Raw genomic sequence first — 20,168 nt, forward strand, 5'->3', positions numbered from 1 at the left:
TAAAGATGTTTATATTACACCAACATTAGCTATCACATAAATAGTTCCTAACAAATAATATAAATAACATGGCAATCAGCAAAATAAAGATATATATGTGAAAGTACAAAAACTTTCAAAAGAACCCTCATAATATAAGCCAGTAAAAACAGTTATAGACTACCAGACTAAAAAATATTACTCTTCTAGAGCAACTCTTGCATTTCAGTTCCCCCAAAAGTCAAAAGGTAATACTGTACCATTTGGTAATACTATAAATCTTTAAAACAATAAAAAAAAAAAAGGCTTTACCTGCCTTCACTATGTGTTCTCATAGTCCCTTTACACTTATATTTTCAAAAACCTCCTCACATGTATTTATTTTTTAATGCCTATCTTCCTATGAAATGTTGTTATCAAATAGTCAATGAACACATGAACAATTATTTGTCTCATTTACTGCAGATTTCCAATATCAAGTCAGTGCTAAGAAGAAAGTAGGAAATTACTGGAGTAAATATACAATCAATGAATTATTTAACTGAATGAGACATTACTTTTAAAGAAATAAACAAAGTGCTCATCTATTTTTTAAAAAGTACTTATTAAGTATCTACCATGTACAACCTGCTTTAGGGACTATAAAAATGAATATACATAAATAATAAAATTTTAAACACTGTCTTAAAATGCTATTAAAAATAATTCTATTCTCTATAGAAAGGTACACATGGATTTTAAATTCACTTTAAGGAAAGTTCTGACTATAAAATTTTTGGTAAGTAATTTTAAGACATATTTCTACAGACATGACAACATCCTAACCCACTAAAAAATTTTAAGTTAACACATTTTTCTCTTTCCTAAAGCTTTTTAAAAGCTCTTTCTTTTCTTCCCCCTAAAACCACAAACAGCTCAGTCATTTTATAATTTAGTAAAAATTTTTCTGTAACAAATAAGTGGAGGGAAAACAACCTATGCTTCAACTTGTGTAAACTCAGTAATACAGTAATGATTCTCATAAATGACAGCTGCTCTTATCTACCTCAAGAATGAATAAAACAGTGTGGATAAAATTTTGAGAGCATAAATTGAAAAAATAACTAAAATATAAATACATTTATACCTGCTGTTATCTATAATCAAATGTTCTTCAGAAATATAAGACCAAAATCGTAATGAACTTTTAAATACTTGTATTTAACATGAACTTCCTTGATGACAATGGTATTAGAAAAACTAAGGACAGATTAATCTACCAGACCAGAAATACCATTATCTTAATCTGGGTTCATACGGATGCAAACCTTGAGACCAAGATTCAGTACAAGTAGCATTGGAATGTAGGGAAGGCAACGTTGCCTAAATAGAGTACAATATTAAACTAACTACCAAGGTGCGTAACTGGACTTTAATTCCAAAGTAACCTCTGGGAAACAGTATAAAAAATAGAAAGGTGAAGGAGCCCTAACACTTATATATCACCTCTCATCAGTTCTGGAGATAAGCTGTTAATTCCTAGGTACTTTTACAGGAGCAGGCAAGAGCCAAGGCCTTCCAGGATTCTAAGAAAAGCTTTTAAGCACCAGATACAAATACTGGCTGTTGGAGGTCATTCAGAAAACAACAAAACAGTAAAGGTCAAAGAATGAGGTAGGGAACTAACCAAAAACTGTTAAAACCCTTTCCACTGAAAGAAGACAGTTGATTCCTAATGTCAAACTCAGCTCAGGCTCTAGTCTTATGTGATAACATGCCACCGCACACTCCCCACAAATACACCAAAATATTCTTTCAAGCTATCAGCACTTTTCCCCTTTGTATGAGATGATGACAACCCTTTCTTATAAGTACCTACAACAAGCCTGGCATGTAGGAAGTATTTTGAGGGAGAGAAAGTGAAGAGCAAAATCAAATTACACACGTTTCTCATATGCTGTCTGTATTTCTTAGAATGCTATTTATAAAAATTATATTTTTATAGCTACTAGTTGATAATATAGGACATAAATCTGAATAATTGACTGAGAGTTAGTAAGGATGGCAGCTGCTGCGCACTAAGCACGGCGGCGGCCGCAACCGGCGGCAGCCGAGAGGAGCTACCCCACGTCCGAGGTCAGGGGGAGAAGCCGGGAGGACCCCATGCCCAAAGGGCGGTGGCCAGGAGGAGTTACCCCACGTCCGAGGTCAGGGGCAGCGGCCGAGAGTGCCAGGCTGCGACGGCGCGGGAACAGCCGAGAGGAGCTACCCAAGTCCGAGGTCAGGGACGGCGGCCGGGAGGAGCTACCCCACATCCGAGGTCAGGGGTGGCAGCCCAGAAGAGCTACCCTGCGTCCGAAGTCCGGGGCGGCGGCCGAGAAGAGATACCCGCGAACGAGGTCAGGGGCGGCGGCCGGCAGGGAGGAGCTACCCCACGCCCCAACGCCCGAGGCCAGGGGCGGCAGCCGGGAGGAGCTACCCTATGCCGGAGGCCAGGGGCGGTGGCCTGGAGGACCAACCCCACTCCGGAGGCCAGAGGCCGCGGCAGGGAGGACCAACCCCACGTCCAAGGAGCGGTGGCTGCGCAGGCACAGAAGGGCCTAGAGTAGCTATCCCACGTTGAAGGTCAGGAAGGGCGGCGGTGAGGGGATATCCCTTGTCCAAGGTAAGGAGCAGTGGCTGCGCTTTGCTGGAGCAGCCGTGAAGAGATAGCCCACGCCCAAGGTAAGAGAAACCCAAGTAAGATGGTAGGTGTTGCAAGACGGCATCAGAGGGCAGACACACTGAAACCATACTCACAGAAAACTAGTCAATCTAATCACACTAGGACCACAGCCTTGTCTAACTCGATGAGACTAAGCCATGCCCGTGGGGCAACCCAAGACAGGCGTGTCATGGTGGAGAGATCTGACAGAATGTGGTCCACTGGAGAAGGGAATGGCAAACCACTTCAGTATTCTTGCCTTGAGAACCCCATGAACAGTATGAAAAGGCAAAATGATAGGATACTGAAAGAGGAACTCCCCAGGTCAGTAGGTTCCCAATATGCTACTGGAGATCATTGGAGAAATAACTCCAGAAAGAATGAAGGGATGGAGCCAAAGCAAAAAGAATACTCAGCTGTGGATGTGACTGGTGATAGAAGCAAGGCCCGATGCTGTAAAGAGCAATACTGCATAGGAACCTGGAATGTCAGGTCCATGAATCAAGGCAAATTGGAAGTGGTCAAACAAGAGATGGCGAGAGTGAATGTAGACATTCTAGGAATCAATGAACTAAAATGGACTGGAATGGGTGAATTTAACTCAGATGACCATTATATCTACTACTGCGGGCAGGAATCCCTCAGGAGAAATGGAGTAGCCATCATGGTCAACAAAAGAGTCCAAAATGCAGTACTCGGATGCAATCTCAAAAACAACAGAATGATTTCTGTTCATTTCCAAGGCAAACCATTCAATATCACAGTAATCCAAGTCTATGCCCCAACCAGTAACGCTGAAGAAGCTGAAGTTGAACGGTTCTATGAAGACCTACAAGACCTTTTAGAACTAACACCCAAAAAAGATGTCCTTTTCATTATAGGGGACTGGAATGCAAAAGTAGGAAGTCAAGAAACACCTGGAGTAACAGGCAAATTTGGCCTTGGAATATGGAATGAAGCAGGGCAAAGACTAATAGAGTTTTGCCAAGAAAATGCACTGGTCATAGCAAACACCCTCTTCCAACAACACAAGAGAAGACTCTACACATGGACCTCACCACATGATAAACACCGAAATCAGACTGATTTTATTATTTGCAGCCAAAGATGGAGAAACTCTATACAGTCAACAAAAACAAGACCAGGAGCTGACTGTGGCTCAGATCATGAACTCCTTATTGCCAAACTCAGACTTAAACTGAAGAAAGTAGGGAAAACCACCAGACCATTCAGGTATGACCTAAATCAAATCCCTTATGATTATACAGTGGAAGTGAGAAATAGATTTAAGGGCCTAGATCTGATAGATAAGAGTGCCTGATGAACTATGGAATGAGGTTCGTGACATTGTACAGGAGACAGGAATGAAGACCATCCCCATGGAAAAGAAATGCAAAAAAGCATAATGGCTGTCTGGAGAGGCCTTACAAATAGCTGTGAAAAGAAGAGAAGTGAAAAGCAAAGGAGAAAAGGAAAGATATAAGCATCTGAATGCAGAGTTCCAAAGAATAGCAAGAAGAGATAAGAAAGCCTTCCTCAGCAATCAACACAAAGAAATAGAGGAAAACAACAGAATGGGAAAGACTAGAGATCTCTTCAAGAAAATTAGAGATACCAAGGGGACATTTCATGCAAAGATGGGCTTGATAAAGGACAGAAATGGTATGGATCTAACAGAAGCAGAAGATATTAAGAAGAAGTGGCAAGAATACACAGAAGAACTGTACAAAAAAGATCTTCACGACCCAGATAATCACGATATGATCACTCATCTAGAGCCAGACATCCTGGAATGTGAAGTCAAGTGGGCCTTAGAAAGCATCACGACGAACAAAGCTAGTGGAGGTGATGGAATTCCAGTGGAGCTATTTCAAATCCTGAAAGATGATGCTGTGAAAGTGCTGCACTCAATATGCCAGCACATTTGGAAAACTCAGCAGTGGCCACAGGACTGGAAAAGGGCAGTTTTCATTCCAATCCCAAAGAAAGGCAATGCCAAAGAATGCTCAAACTACCGCACAACTGCACTCATCTCACATGCTAGTAAAGTAATGCTCAAAATTCTCCAAGCCAGGCTTCAGCAATACGTGAATCATGAACTTCCAGATGTTCAAGCTCGTTTTAGAAAAGGCAGAGGAACCAGAGATCAAATTGCCAACATCCGCTGGATCATGGAAAAAGCAAGAGAGTTCCAGAAAAACATCTATTTCTGCTTTACTGACTGTGCCAAAGCCTTTGACTATATGGATCACAATAAACTGTGGAAAATTCTGAAAGAGATGGGAATACCAGACCACCTGACCTGCCTCTTGAGAAATCTGTATGCAGGTCATGAAGCAACAGTTAGAACTGGACATGGAACAACAGACTGGTTCCAAATAGGAAAAGGAGTACGTCAAGGCTGTATATTGTCATCCTGCTTATTTAACTTATATGCAGAGTACATCATGAGAAACGCTGGACTGGAAGAAACACAAGCTGGAATCAAGATTGCTGGGAGAAATATCAATAACATCAGATATGCAGATGACACCACCCTTATAGCAGAAAGTGAACAAAACTAAAGAGCCTCTTGATGAAAGTGAAAGTGGAGAGTGAAAAAGTTGGCTTAAAGCTCAACATTCAGAAAACAAAGATCATGGCATCCGGTCCCATCACTTCATGGGAAATAGATGGGGAAACAGTGGAAACAGTGTCAGACTTTACTTTTTTGGGCTCCAAAATCATTGCAGATGGTGACTGCAGCCATGAAATTAAAAGACGCTTACTCCTTGGAAGGAAAGTTATGACCAACCTACATACCATATTCAAAAGCAGAGACATTACTTTGCCAACAAAGGTCCGTCTAGTCAAGGCTATGGTTTTTCCAGTGGTCATGTATGGATGTGAGAGTTGGACTGTGAAGAAGGCTGAGCGCCGAAGAATTGATGCTTTTGAACTGTGGTGTTGGAGAAGACTCCTGAGAGTCCCTTGGACTCCAAGGAGATCCAACCAGTCCATTCTGAAGGAGATCAGCCCTGGGATTTCTTTGGCAGAAATGATGCTAAAGCTGAAACTCCAGTACTTTGGCCACCTGATGCAAAGAGTTGGCTCACTGGAAAAGACTCTGATGCTGGGAGGGATTGGGGGCAGGAGGAGAAGGGGACGACAGAGGATGAGATGGCTGGATGGCATCACTGAGTCGATGGACGTGAGTCTGAGTGAACTCCAGGAGTTGGTGATGGACAGGGAGGCCTGGTGTGCTGTGATTCATGGGGTCTCGAAGAGTGGGACACAACTGAGTGACTGAACTGAACTGAACTGAAAGATGCTGAAGATCATTTAAGAAAAAAGAATATAAAAAAACATAGCCTGATTTGAATCCCAATTACATTATTAAATTGCTTCATCACCACGGGGGAAGTCACTTAAATTCTGAGCCACTGTTGTTTCTTGTGTGAAAGGTAATCATACTAACTACAACCAGCGGTTTTATAATGATCAAATATAATATGGATGGTAATGGTTTTTAAATGGAAAAGCATTTGCAAAGGCAGTTGTGCAGCATGCAGAGACCTTCGTACTGGACTGGCATAAAGCCAAAAAGGCAGAATTTGAGGGAATGACCCCAAATGTATAAACTGTTGGACAGTGAATAGCAGTAAAAGTGTTATGCTGTAGAAATGCTTAAGATATGGAGGATGTAAATATTATGGATTCAAAGGTTCCTGTCCAGTTGCATAGGATTCCTGCAGCAGGTCTACTTCATGGGAAAATGGGAGGTCAGGTACAATACAAATGGTTGGGTTCCTATAAAGGCAGTAATGACCAGGAAAGCTTGGCCTCACTGAGAATATGATGTTTTAATCCCTTTGCAGCATGGTGTTCAGTATCCTGAGACCCATTCTGGCAATTCTCACTAAACTCGCCTGATAGTTGGACCCAACTATTCAAAGTTTAATTCAGAAAAATTTTAAATTAGGTGAAACTGTTTACATTGAAGTTATTCAGAACCAGCTTTAAGGTAAAATGATTAGAATAGATAATTATCATTTAAAGAAGGGAAATTAGCATTTACCATATATCTTCTACATACCAGTCAATATCAGAGTCACTTGCCATATATAATCTTTAAATTCTCAAAATACAAGAAGTTAATTATGCATATGTACATTTTATTATACCTATATTTATAGGAAAGAAAATAGACTCAGCAGTTAAATAAGTCACCCAAATAACAGAGGAGGTTACACCAAAATCTGTTCTAAGTCCTCTGCTATCTTTCATGAAACACTAGTTGCTTGAGCTTGTTTTATTAATAGGTGATTTAATCCCTTTTAAGGAATTAATACAATGGGCAACAACAGGTCTCTTGTTAAAAGCAGTTTTCTTACTTAAGTTCCCCTTGGGATCACTTATACAATTTCATACAATGTATATTAAGTAATATAGCACAAACGGCAGAATCCTCCTTAATCCTCTCTTCCCATAAAGCTAGTCACATAAGTTCTAAAAACTCAGAGTAAAACAAGTTTACTTTGCCCCCAAATATGACATAAGGAGGTGCGAAGAGGAAAAAATTAACCAAAAAATCCTCAGATAGACTACTTGCTTCCATTAAAATTACCTTGCAAGAAAAAGCAGAAAAATTAAAGTTCCAATGATAATAGATTTGAAAATATAATAAATAAGAGGATAGTAATGAAAGTAATATTAAGGGAGTAGGAGAGTATGGCTACAAATTTCTTCTAAAAGGAAAAGATGGATGATAATGCTTTCAATGGTGGCGGCAATAGTGGAAACATTTACAGTGTGCTTTATATAGAAGGCAATGGCACCCCACTCCAGTACTCTTGCCTGGAAAATCCCATGGATGGAGGAGCCTGATAGGCTGCAGTCCATGGGGTCGCGAAGAGTCGGACACAACTGAATGACTTTGCTTTCACTTTTCACTTTCACGTGTTGGAGAAGGAAATGGCAACCCACTCCAGTGTTCTTGCCTGGAGAATCCCAGGGACAGGGGAGCCTGGTGGGCTGCCGTCTATGGGGTCGCACAGAGTCGGACACGACTGAAGCGACTTAGCAGCAGTAACAGTATTAAGCATTAAGCAATACATTAAGCTCTGTAGATGCACTAATTTAATACTCACAAAAGTTAAAGACCATTATTTTCCCCTTAAAGAGGGGATGAAAACAAAAAGACAAGTCACCTGCTTGGGTTCTCAAAACTAACAAGTAGATGAGCCAGTTTTCTAATCAGGTCTACCTACTTCAGAACCTAAAAATTCTTAAGCATTACTTAGACTGTCTAAATAGCAGACCAGCTGACAATCTCACTGTAAGCTCTGTACAGGCAATCAAGTCTTATATTCACTATATGAGTTTCCCAGTCTCCTACCTACTTCCCAATGAGGTGCACACAATCAACTGGCACACTAAGCAAAAGATTAAAGCTTCTCAAGAGAAAAAACAGCATAAAATTCTTCTACTAAAAATTATCAGTATCTATAAATTTACTGTCTAAAATTTATTTTCTAAAACATCAAATCTGAAATTACAAACTACTTGATTATGAAACGGTACTGCAATTAAACTGAAGGAAAAATTACTAAATCTACTCAAAATCTGATAGTCTTGCAATTAGCAGAGTTTGTAATCACATGCAGTGAGAATTAAAGTGATAGTTATTTAAAGCATGATTAAGACATATTACGTTTCCAGGAGGAGTAGTTAATACATTAGTTCATTAGTTAATGAATATATAGATGAGTGTGTGTTTTCAGCCTTTCACATCTGACCTAGTTGCAAACTGAAGTAAAGGAAAAAGATTTTTTTATGTTCTATTTACAATTATAAAGTTGTTTTTATAAATTATAACAAATAATGCTAAATTTACCTACTCATTTTATATTACATCATATATGCCTTTAAATCATACTTAATTTGAAACATAAAATAATCTTATTTAAAGGAATTTCAATTCTTAATTTTTTAGAAAATTACATAGAGGCTATAGCCTCTCTTGCTATTAAAAAAATGCATGCATTCATTATGTGAAGACTGTTAACAGACACATAAAACAGGAAGGATGCAACTTTTTAAAATAAACAATAAATACTACCCATAATAGGAAGATAACTAAACTACCACATAAGAATTGAAATAAATAAATAAATGTCAAGGGAAAAAAACCCTATGGGTTATAATGATCCATAACAATGCTGAAATTAGGAATGCAATCAATGTATTATTTTTCAAAATAAATACTGAATATAGTCCAAATATAGCCCCCCAAAATCCAAATAAGGTAAATTGTTTTTAATCAATAAACCACACATACACAAAAAAGTCAATTCTAATAAAATAAACACTGATTTATCTTCTTTGCTAGATTCTTTGTTTGTATTTCAGCTGACTTTCTTCCTAACTAAGTCACAAAAAGGGTCCTTTAGCAGGAACACAGGATACTTAGGCACTTGTACTGACCGGCTCAGAGTCAAAGCAATAATCATCCCAGCTCTGTCTGAGGGGTTTCTTTGTTATCTGAAAGTAAGGCAGATTAGTTAGGTAGAAGTAATGATTTTTACACTCTTCTAATGATCTCTTAGATGTAGTGTTCGGGTAGTACCGCCATTATCCAAAGAAAAGTTATTTTGTATAGCAGCAGAAAACAACTAGATAAACATTCAGATTCTGGGAGTCATATATTATTATAACCAATCCATATTTGCTATTGTTCAGTTACTCTAAAATTTGTAATAACTGTTGAGTCCTATAGTCTGCAAATACTGACCCTAAGATAAGAATATGTATAATATGGCCAGTAATTACAAAAAGATCTGGAAGAGGAGCAATAAACTCCAGATTTCTCTAGTATTAATTTTAGGGGCTTTCCCAGGTGGGACAGCACTAAAGAATTTGCCTACCAATGCAGGAGATGTAAGATTCCTGATTTGGGAGGATCCCCTGAAGAAGGAAATGGCAACTCACTCCAGTATTGTTGCCTGGGAAATCCCATGGACAGAGGAGCCTGGTGGGCTACAGTCTGTGGGATAGCAAAGATTCAGACGTGCTACACAAATGCACATCAGTTTATTTTATCAGCAGTTGCTATTTTTTCAGAAGGAAAATATTTTATCATCCCAATATAAGGCAAATAGTTTAAACAGGGAAGGGGAAAAACTCGAAAGCTAAATCAATGTTTTTTTTAATATACTTAATTCAATACAGTAAAAATGCCTCATATTGTACCAAGAAGTTATATTTTAAATAATTTTTAAATCCTCATTATAGTAACAGAATTGTTGGCTTATATAAATATGTAGTTTCAAAATTATGAAATATCAGTTATACAGCCTGCTCTATATCTTACAAAGTGTGAGATGTTATTTTCAAAGCCCTAAATACATACTACAATCTTTGAGCCACCATCCAAGTGTCAATTTAATATCCCTCAGAAGAACTTTTAAAATTACCATAAAGGAATTTCTTTTCACAGACATTACATCTTGCCTCAAACAATTAAAAATGAGGGGAGACAATCTGTTACCTAAATGATGTACTGTCAGATCAATTTCATTATTACTGATTCTAGAATTTTTGTTAATATAAGAAATAAAATCGAACAAACCAATGCAATGAAAAGTTGTGAGAATTACTCCTTATTATGGAAGTTTAGGGGAGAATTTTTTAAGTTTCAAGGTAAAACACAAATTCTCTAAGTCATTTCCTTTAATGAATTTTCACACTGAGTATTTAATAGGATAATCACTAAATTATAAAAATAATCATACTCTAAGTCACTATATAATATCATGCAAAGAGGTATATATATTAGGCTTCAAAACATGCAAATACAAGTTTCAGTAATCCTTTGTTAGGGCAAGCATTAATCATTAGTAACATTTAACATGCTCTGGTCTGTAAAAGGTAAATCACTTTACTTATTGAAAAGTGTCAACCATTTTTCTAAATTAGAGGTATCTATAAACAGTTTATTATTCTCCCAAAGAGTCTCACAAAAAGCAAAAGGCACATAACTATCTTTTATGATTCATACAAGAATAAAAATAATTTTTACATTTGAGAAGTACATCACATAAATTTTTAGATAGTATACATGAAAATGCTAGTTAACAGCCACGACCAACCAGGTTGCAAAAACAGAGTACTAGGGAAAAAACTTTTCTCAAGAGCTAAAATTTAATAATGCCTTACATTTCAAAATGATATTCATGAACTCTCACCTGATTGAGATAATGATATTCTTCTGGTTGTTTAAGATGGAATGCTAATCTCTCTTCTTCACTTGCTCCTGCCAGAAGGTAATAAAATACATGATAGTTCCTGTTGGAAACAAAGAAGTATGGTTTTATAATGAACATGGTCTATGGTTATCATTTAACAAGAAAAAGAAATTAATTTATAAACGGTTTCAGCTTTGCTTCATCTTTTTAATACAAAGGTGATAAACTCTACTGAAATACTACAAGGGAATTCTCTGGCAGTTTAGTAGTTAAGACTCAGTGCTTTCACTGCCATGACACAGGTTCAGTCCCTCGTAGGTGAACTAAGATTACACAAGCCACAAGGGATGGCCAAATAATAAGTACTACAAAATAAGATAATGTTTTGTATGCTGAATCAAAAGACAAAGGTGAAGGCAGCAATACACTAAAGACCTCTAAAAATTCCCTCCACAAGACCAATTAGAAAACTAGCAAATTTGTCAGAATCAACTCTAGAAATCAACCAAAAATGTAAAGCAATCTAGAGAGTGTTTATACAAGAAAAAGAGCTGAATTTCAGTATAAACAGAACCTTGGTGGCCTTTTAACTTGCCCTATTCCATCTCCTGCTTACCAGATACATATAGCTTTCAATACCCACAGCTTACAACTGAGGTGGACACCAGAAGTCTGGCAGCTTCCAGAAGAGGGCAGAACAGGGGTGAAGTTCATTTAGAACCTCATTCCCTGAAAAATATCATTATTTGAACTGTCTGGTAGTTCCATGGATGAAGTCACTTTCATTACTATTGATGTCTTTATTTGATACGATTCGGAGTTACTACCCCAGTATGAAAATCTTTGTTTCAGAGACATTTGTAAGAAACAATTAGTGGCAATTTTTTTGAATGTATCAGCTGCCTGAACCGATGAATAAATATTAGGGCAAACTGTAAGCTAACCAAACAACTTAAAGAGAAATGCTGGGAAATGAGACATCCACAGAGGCTTTAAAAAGCTCCAATGAGTTCCTGGGAATCTAGAAGGCCATAGGCATGCATAAAGTTGTGCCCATGCCCAGGGCTGCATGTCTACTCAGCAAAGACAAGAGGAAATACTAAGCTCTCACCTATCACTAACTCTGAAGATCTCCACAAGCAGGAAGTAAAGACTAAGGCAGAATTATAAAATGCCTGCCTAGGAGTTAAAAGTCATGGTCCCTGAAACAAACACTAGAAGACTTACTGTTACCAACCATTTATGGAACTCTCTGTTCAATCACTCCCTGGTGGCTCAGACGGTAAAGAATTTGCCTGCAAAGCATAAGACCCAGGTTCAATCCCTGGGTCAGGAAGGTCTCCTGGAGAAGGAAATGGCTAAGCACTCCAGTATTCTTGCCTGGAGAATTCCATGGACAGAGAAGCCTGGCAGGCTACAGCCCATGGGATCACAAAGATTTGGACACGGCTGACCAACTACCACTGAGAAGCTAACCAAGGGCTTCCCTGGTGGCTCAGTGGTAAAGAATCCTCCTGCCAATGCAAGAGACGCGAATTTGATTCCTGGGTAGGGAAGATCCCCTGGAGAAGGAAATGGCCACCCACTCCAGTATTCTTGCCTGGGAAATCCCATGGACAGAGGAATCTGGCAGGTTACAGTCCATGGAGTAGCAGAAGAGGCAGACACAACTTAGTGACTAAAAAACAAGTTAACCAAGCAGGTATTTAAATGGCTAAACTCGAAAAAAAGTTAGACTTCAAATTAGCTCAGAAAATTCACAAACAGCAGGAACAAAATTAACAACCACAAATCCTAGGAGGGGGAGGAACTCGTATCTACAGCTCCCAAATGATTATTTTTAAAGTCCAATTATTATTCTAAATGTCCAATTTTCAACAAAAATTTAAGTCATACAAGGAAACCAGAAACTGTAACACATACAAAGGAGAAAAACAATCAATAATAACTGTTCCTGAGCAGTCTGGAGACTAACTTACTAGATAGGACTTTTAATTAGCTGTTTTAAATACATTCAAAAAACTAAAGAAAACCATGTTTAAAGAACTAAAGCATGAGAATGATGTCTTGTCAAATAGAAGCTATAGATGAATAGACAAATTATAAAAAATAATCAGAAAGTAATTCTAGGGTTGAAAAATATAATAAAATGAAAACCTATCTAGAGGAGCTCAACAGAAGATTTGTAGGCAGAAGAAAGAATCAGTGAACTTGAAAAAAGGTCAGTTAAAGCTAGCTAGTCTGAGGAAGAGAAAGAAAAATTATCAGTCTCAAGGCTTTGTGGGACACCATTAAACAGACACCAACAAATGCACAATATGGAACACCAGTATATGCACAATGGGAGTGCCAAAAGCAGAAGAAAAGAAGAGAAAGAATATTTGAAAAAAATAATGACCAAAGTCCCCCCAAATTTGATGATAAACACTAAGCTCTACATCTAAGAAACTTAATGAACTCCAGGAGAGAAAAACTCAGAGATCCACATCTGGACAAATTAAAACTATTAAAAGACAAAGACAAAATTTTCAAAGCACCATGAGAGAAATGCCTCATCAAGGGATCCTAATGTAAGATTACCACCTGATTTCTCATCAAGAGCCATGGAAAGGAAAACAGATTCAAAGTACTAAAAGAAAAAAAAAAAAACCAAGAATTATATATCCAGCAAAACTATCCTCAAAAAAAAAATAAGAAATTAGGATATTCCCAGATAAATCAAAACTAAATACTTCACAGCTAACAGATGGACCCCATAAAAAATGCTAAAAGGAGCTTTTATGGCTGAAATTAAAGAAGATAAGATTCAATTAAGCATGAAGAAATAAATAGTATCAGTAACAGTAACTACATAGGTAAATATTGTAAAAGGTAGTATAAATGTCTGTGTTGTTTGTAAGGCTTTTTCCCCTCCAACTAGACATTGGCAAAAAGCAACAACTATAAATCCATACTGATGAGTCTACTATTATAAACATTTGTACAACACTAACAACACAAAGTATAGAGAAAGTAACATAGGATAATGCTTAATGAACCTTTATTATATAAAAGGACTACACTAAGCATTTCATAAACATTATTTCATTTAATCTTCTAAACAACTAAAGGATAGTTTTCCATTTACAAAATAGGAAAAAGTATCTAAGAAGCAGAGAAGTTAGGTGAGATGCCAAAGGCATATCCAATACTTGAAATGTAGGCTTGCTTAACTTCAAAGTCTGGCTCTTCATTTTGTCTCATTGTAACATGAAGCAAATCATTTATCTCTCTGATATTTGGCTTCCTCATCTAAAGGAAGTTACATATATATCATCTCTGAAATTCCATATACCTCAAAGATTATAATAAAGCTAAGAGCTTCATTAAAAACTTTTCTCAAATTAGAGAAAGAACACCAAGACATGGCAAAAGATCCAAAAACAAAACAAAAGATACCACTTAAGACACCACTATTTTCCTGTTCTGATAGTCTTCCTAGAATTTAGAAAAGACAGCAATTCTATATAGTCGTTAAAAATATCTCACAGCATCTTCCAAAAGTACAGTAGTCTTTCCATGACAGAAATAGCAATTATATGTAAAGCTATGCATGGTATAAACTGAATTAAAACTCATAATACACAAAGATCTGAGAAGTCAATCTGTATGATACAAGTGTTACACTCAATTTAATTACAATCTCAATTACACAAATTAAAATATGTACCGTTCATTATGCTCTTGATAAACGAGTCTAGACTTCTCCAGTAGATACTTTTCAACATAGGCACTAGAATAAAAATAGAATTGGTTGATATAAATAATAAAAGCCTAATATAAGGTAGACAAATATTTTATTAGAAAAGATGCAAAAGTCTAAAGAATACTATTCAGAGTACATTTTCCACTATCATTGATGGTACAGTGGTGAGCATAGCTGCCTTCCAGAGTATATTTACCATTATAATTGTGTTATGGACATTGTTAGTTTTATCCATGTTAAATTCATAAACTCTTATTTTTTTTTAACTTTCCATAAAGTAAAATAAAGTCAGGAGTTCAAAACATGGCACTCAAGACCCTACAATGACACAGACTTTACTTTATTTCCAGGCTCAATACCACAGTGAAAGTGAAAGTGAAGTCGCTCAGTCGTGTCCGACTCTTTGCGACCCCGAGGACTGTAGCCTACCAGGCTCCTCCGTCCATGGGATTCTCCAGGCAAGAATACTGGAGTGGGTTGCCATTTCCTTCTCCAGCGGATCTTCCCAACCCAGGGACTGAACCCGGGTCTCCCGCAGTGGAGGCAGACACTTTAACCTCTGAGTACATTCTTTCAAATATTATACTTTGGCTAGCCTACTAAATAAGGCTCAAAGATATACTTTCTTTACATACCCATGCTGTTGCCACATCCTGGAATAAATGTGTTTATAGCTTGCCAATTTCCTCAGTAAGCACTCATTAATTGGGCACTGTGTAAACACTGTTCAGATACAGAAATAAGTGATACACTACCTGTTTTCAAGTGATATACTACCTGTTTTCAAGGCGCTTATACTGAGCTGACAGGATTTATTATAGAGCAATGACCAGAATATTATAAATGTAAAAAGAGAGACACATATGATTCAATTCAAGAAGGAAACAGGATGTAAGGAAGAACTCCCATAGAGAGTGAGTACACAGTACTTACTAATATGGATATAAAAATCATAAATAAAAACTAGCACACAACACAACAACCAGTTTACATATGTACGTATAAAAATATGTCTGTATGTGTACATCTGTGGGTGTTTGTGTCTTTGTATTGATCAAATGAGAATCTTTTCTCAGGAATGCAAAATGATCCAATGTTGGGAAAATAATGATAATACTAATAAATTCAAGGGTGAAGATCAGACTAATTTCCATGGATGCCAAAAAGGCCTTTAATAAAATTCAGTAGCCATTACTGACAAAAATACTCAAAGAAAATTAAAATCAATGCTGAATTCATTAACATGATAATATGTCCTGAAAAGCCAATATTCTACTTAGTGAAGAAAAGTAAAGGCATTCACACAAGTATCTAGAAAAATATTATCATAGTTTAGCAGGTATGTAATCAAACAAGATAGAAAATAATCAGATATAGGAACAGAAAATAAAGTTAAACTATTTTAGTAGATAATATAATAAACCTAGAAATGGTAAGAGAAACAATCAACAGTAAAACTAATACAAACAATAATTCAGCAAGATAATAAGATATAAAATTAATATACAAATCAATAGAAGTAATTGGGGCTTCCCTGGTGGCTCAGATGGTAAAGAATCTGCCTGCAGTGCAGGAGATCTGGGTTCAGTTTCTGGGTCAGAAAGATCCTCTGGAGAAGGGAATGGCTACCCACTCCAGTATTCTTGCCTGGAGAATTCGATGGACAGAGGAGCATGGGAGGTTACAGTTGATGGGGTCGCAAAGATTCGGACACAACTGAGCAACTAACACACACAAGTAATGTACAGTTTTAGAAGATATAATGTAAGAGAAAAATCACACTTTTAATAAAAATAAAACATTAAAAATAACATAATATTTAGGAATAAACTCAATAAGAAATATAAAAAGCTAAAAAACATGTCTAAAAACAATAAAGATGTTAATTACGCCAAAATTTATTAATCCAATAAAACCAAGCCATGAAAGACATGAAAGATTCTTCAATATATATTGCTAAAGAAGAAAGAATGCAATCCGTAAAGACTATATGCTATATAATTTCCAATTATGTGGCATTCTAGAAAAGGCAAACCTATTACAACAGTGAAAAGATCGGTGGCTGCCAAAGGTTAGTGGGTAGAAAGGGATGAACACGTGGGCACAGAGGATTTTTAGGGCAGTGAAACTATACCTTTATACATTTATCAAAGCCCATTCAATGAACAACAAATGGAACACACTAATTCAAGATATTATCAACAGACGAAACTAGGGGATAGCGTGAAGAGGCATAAGGGAACACTCCTTATTCTGTTCATTTTTGTCATTAATCTAGAACTGTTCTAAAAGTAGTCTATTAAAAGAATACTGCTGGCACAATCAGAGGACTCTGATCACAGACTGTAATAGCAAAAACTGTAACTATGACAAAATTAAATACCCTGAGTATAAAATAGTATACAGGAAAATGTCATTGTGGCTGCTTTAGGAAATACAGTAATTATTTCAAGGGGTCAAGTTATGTACCCAATTTACTCAAAGACAATTTTTTTAAAATGAATATATGCATAACAAAGAAAGATAAAGCAAATGCATATGGTTGTTAACAATTTATAAATCTAAGTACGGGTGGATGGATGGTACGCTATTCTTAGAACTTTCCTCAGGTTTGAACTTTTCCAAAAGAAAAAAAAATTGAGAAAAAAAATTTAATGTAAATACTAATGTCACTATTTTCATTAAAGAGCAAACGAAAAACCTATGGTTTATAAAGGGGCAACAGCAAACATTTAAACATCTCCAAAGCCTGATACTGCTACTTACCCAAGTACAGTGCCTGTTTCTTGGTAATTTACTTGAATAAACTTGCCAAAACGACTTGAATTGTTATTATGAGCTGTCTTTGCATTTCCAAAGGCCTGTCAAAATAAATAATTCTATTTTTTAAAATGGAATATCCTTAGATCATCTCAACAAGAAAAAAGTGCCAAAGAGATACTAGAAAAGCAATTCACTTATAGCTTCAGGCTCTCATACTTCAGGTAAAGTAACTAATATTTGTAATAAAGTCAAGTAGATTGCATTTTATGCTACTGAGTAAAATAAGTCTTAATTATAAAAACTTATTGCTCATTACAAATCAGATTTCACTTTCACATTCCTGTGCCAGCAAATTTTCTTAATACATTTATTATAATATATATTTAATACATATATACATTTTAAAATCTTGCTAAACTGAAATAACAGGCTAGGAAAAGAATAATTACATCAAAACAATTATAATTTAGAATAGTATAGATGAAATAAAGTTTCATCATGCAATATACTATACTGTATTTTGCCTATTTAAAACAAAACTGTGGTACATATACACAATGGAGTATATACACTCAGCCATTAAAAAGAATACATTTGAATCAGTTCTAATGAGGTGGATGAAACTGGAGCCTATTATACAGAGTGAAGTAAGCCAGAAAGAAAAACACCAATAGAGTATACTAACGCATATATATGGAATTTAGAAAGATGGTAATGATAACCCTGTATGTGAGACAGCAAAAGAGACACAGATGTATAGAATAGTCTTTTGGACTCTGTGGGAAAGGGAGAGAGTGGGATGATTTGGGAGAATGGCATTGAAACATGTATAATACCATGTAAGAAATGAATCGCCAGTCCACGTTCAATGCAGGATACAGGATGCTTGGGGCCGATGCACTGGGATGACCCAGAGGGATGGAACGGGGAGGGAGGTGGGAGGGGGGTTCAGGATGGGGAACACGTGTACACCTGTGGCGGATTCATGTTGAAGTATGGCAAAACCAATATAATATTGTAAAGTAATTAGCCTCCAATTAAAATAAATAAATTTAAATTTAAAAAAACTACAATACTATTTTAGAAAGAATAAAAAAAAATATAAGCTTCCTAAGTTACAATCCATGCAATGGGTTATACTTAAGTATATACCATGTAAGTATATACACTAAGTATGTACCATGCAATGAAATGTTACCTAGCAATAAAGATGAAACTACTGATACAGATGTCAACATTGATAAATATTAAACGTTATGCTATGAAACCACACACAAGAGTACATATTATAATATAAAATTCTAGAAAAGGCAAAGCAAGAGTAACAAGAAACAGATTAGAAGCTGTCTGGGAATGGGGTAGGAGTGGGAAATATCTAGAAAAGGGACACAAGGGGTAATGAAAATATTCTATAACTTGATTCTATGATGGTGGTTACCTGGCATATGCATTTATCAAAAATGACTAAATCATACATTTTAAGTGGCTATATACTATTTCAAGTTATATCTCAATAAAATTGAAATTTAAGAACCCACGGTTGAACTCACATATTCAATAACTTAAAATCTTCAATACATACTGCTGAATGAAAGAAGGCAGTCTTAAAACATTACATACTGTATGTTTTCATTAATATGACATTAAAAAAAAAAAGAAGGAAGAACAAACAAATTGTCTCCACAAGTTAATGGGAGTATGGAAGGGCAGAGGGCATGAAAATAAGGAAAAGCATCAGGGAGTTTTACAAGGATAGTGGAACTACTCTGCATCCTCACTGCATACAGATGACTACACAAATTAGTGTGTTTTATCATTTATACAATTCTACTATAACGGTATTTTTAAATTTTAATCTCTACTTTTAAAAGTAAACATTAAAAAACAAAGCAAATAAAAGACAATTTCAGATATACAAATGTGAAAATATTCATCACAAGTGAACCCACACTAAAAGAAACAAAGGAAATCCTTCGTGCAGAAGGAAAATGATACCATGTTCAAATACAGATCAATGTAAGGAATGAAAACAGCAGAAATAGTAACTAAAGGAGTAAATATATAAAATACATTTTATTACTTAGGTCTCTTGAAAAGATTACTAAGGATGAGATCAGAGAAAATGGTAAAGGTCTCTGAAATCCCTCTCCCCTTCATAAAAGAAATAAGACTAACAAAAATTGTCAAAATCAACTTTTTGATGATTCTGGAAGTTAATGAAAGGCTTAGAGTAATCCCTTATAAGAATAATATTTAATCAAGGAAAACAGCTGGATTTCAGTAAGAAAAGCAAGCGATGATGGCATTTTAACTTACCTGATTACCAATTCCCTCTCCCTAGCTCCACATTGAAAAGAAAACCAACGCCCTACAATTACAGTTTTCAAAAAGCAGTCTCACATAGAAACCACTGGAAAGATCAGACTAGAGTTAAAGTCAAAGCCTTGTCCCACAGATAATCGTCACAATTTGACCTATTTGGCATTTTCCTAGAAAACCTCATTCAAAGGGCTATCTTTATTTGACCTAACAAGAAGTCATCACTCACTGAGAGCAGCCTTTTTCCCATCAAAAGTAGACTGCCATATGATTCACCAATCCCACTGTTCAGCATATATCAGGAGAAAAATCTAATTTGAAAAGATACATGCACCCCTATATTCACAGTCGCACTATTTACAAGAGCCAAGACATGGAAACAACCTAAATGTCCACGGACAGATGAATGGATATAGATGTGGCATCTGTACGCAAATCAAGAAGAAATGGTTAG

General features: G+C 36.3%; 1 protein-coding gene across 11 annotated transcripts in view; it reads right to left on the reverse strand.

The window, feature by feature from the left end:
* Positions 1-20,168, reverse strand: part of MYO9A (myosin IXA) — a 257,282-nt gene that overhangs the window by 171,373 nt on the left and 65,741 nt on the right. For 9 of the 11 annotated variants that reach the window (XM_070377369.1, XM_070377374.1, XM_070377375.1 and 6 more), the window contains exons 3-6: positions 17,399-17,493; positions 14,597-14,659; positions 10,888-10,987; positions 9,128-9,184 (exon numbers count right to left, since the gene is read on the reverse strand). In XM_070377369.1, coding sequence (XP_070233470.1) covers positions 9,128-9,184; positions 10,888-10,987; positions 14,597-14,659; positions 17,399-17,493 — 315 coding nt within the window. The remainder of the gene's footprint in view (positions 1-9,127; positions 9,185-10,887; positions 10,988-14,596; positions 14,660-17,398; positions 17,494-20,168) is intronic. The other 2 variants (XM_070377371.1, XM_070377373.1) reach the window with 1 other exon arrangement.

This window comes from Bos mutus, chromosome 10, assembly GCF_027580195.1.
Source record: "Bos mutus isolate GX-2022 chromosome 10, NWIPB_WYAK_1.1, whole genome shotgun sequence".
In the NCBI taxonomy this organism is placed as follows: Eukaryota; Metazoa; Chordata; class Mammalia; order Artiodactyla; family Bovidae; genus Bos; species Bos mutus.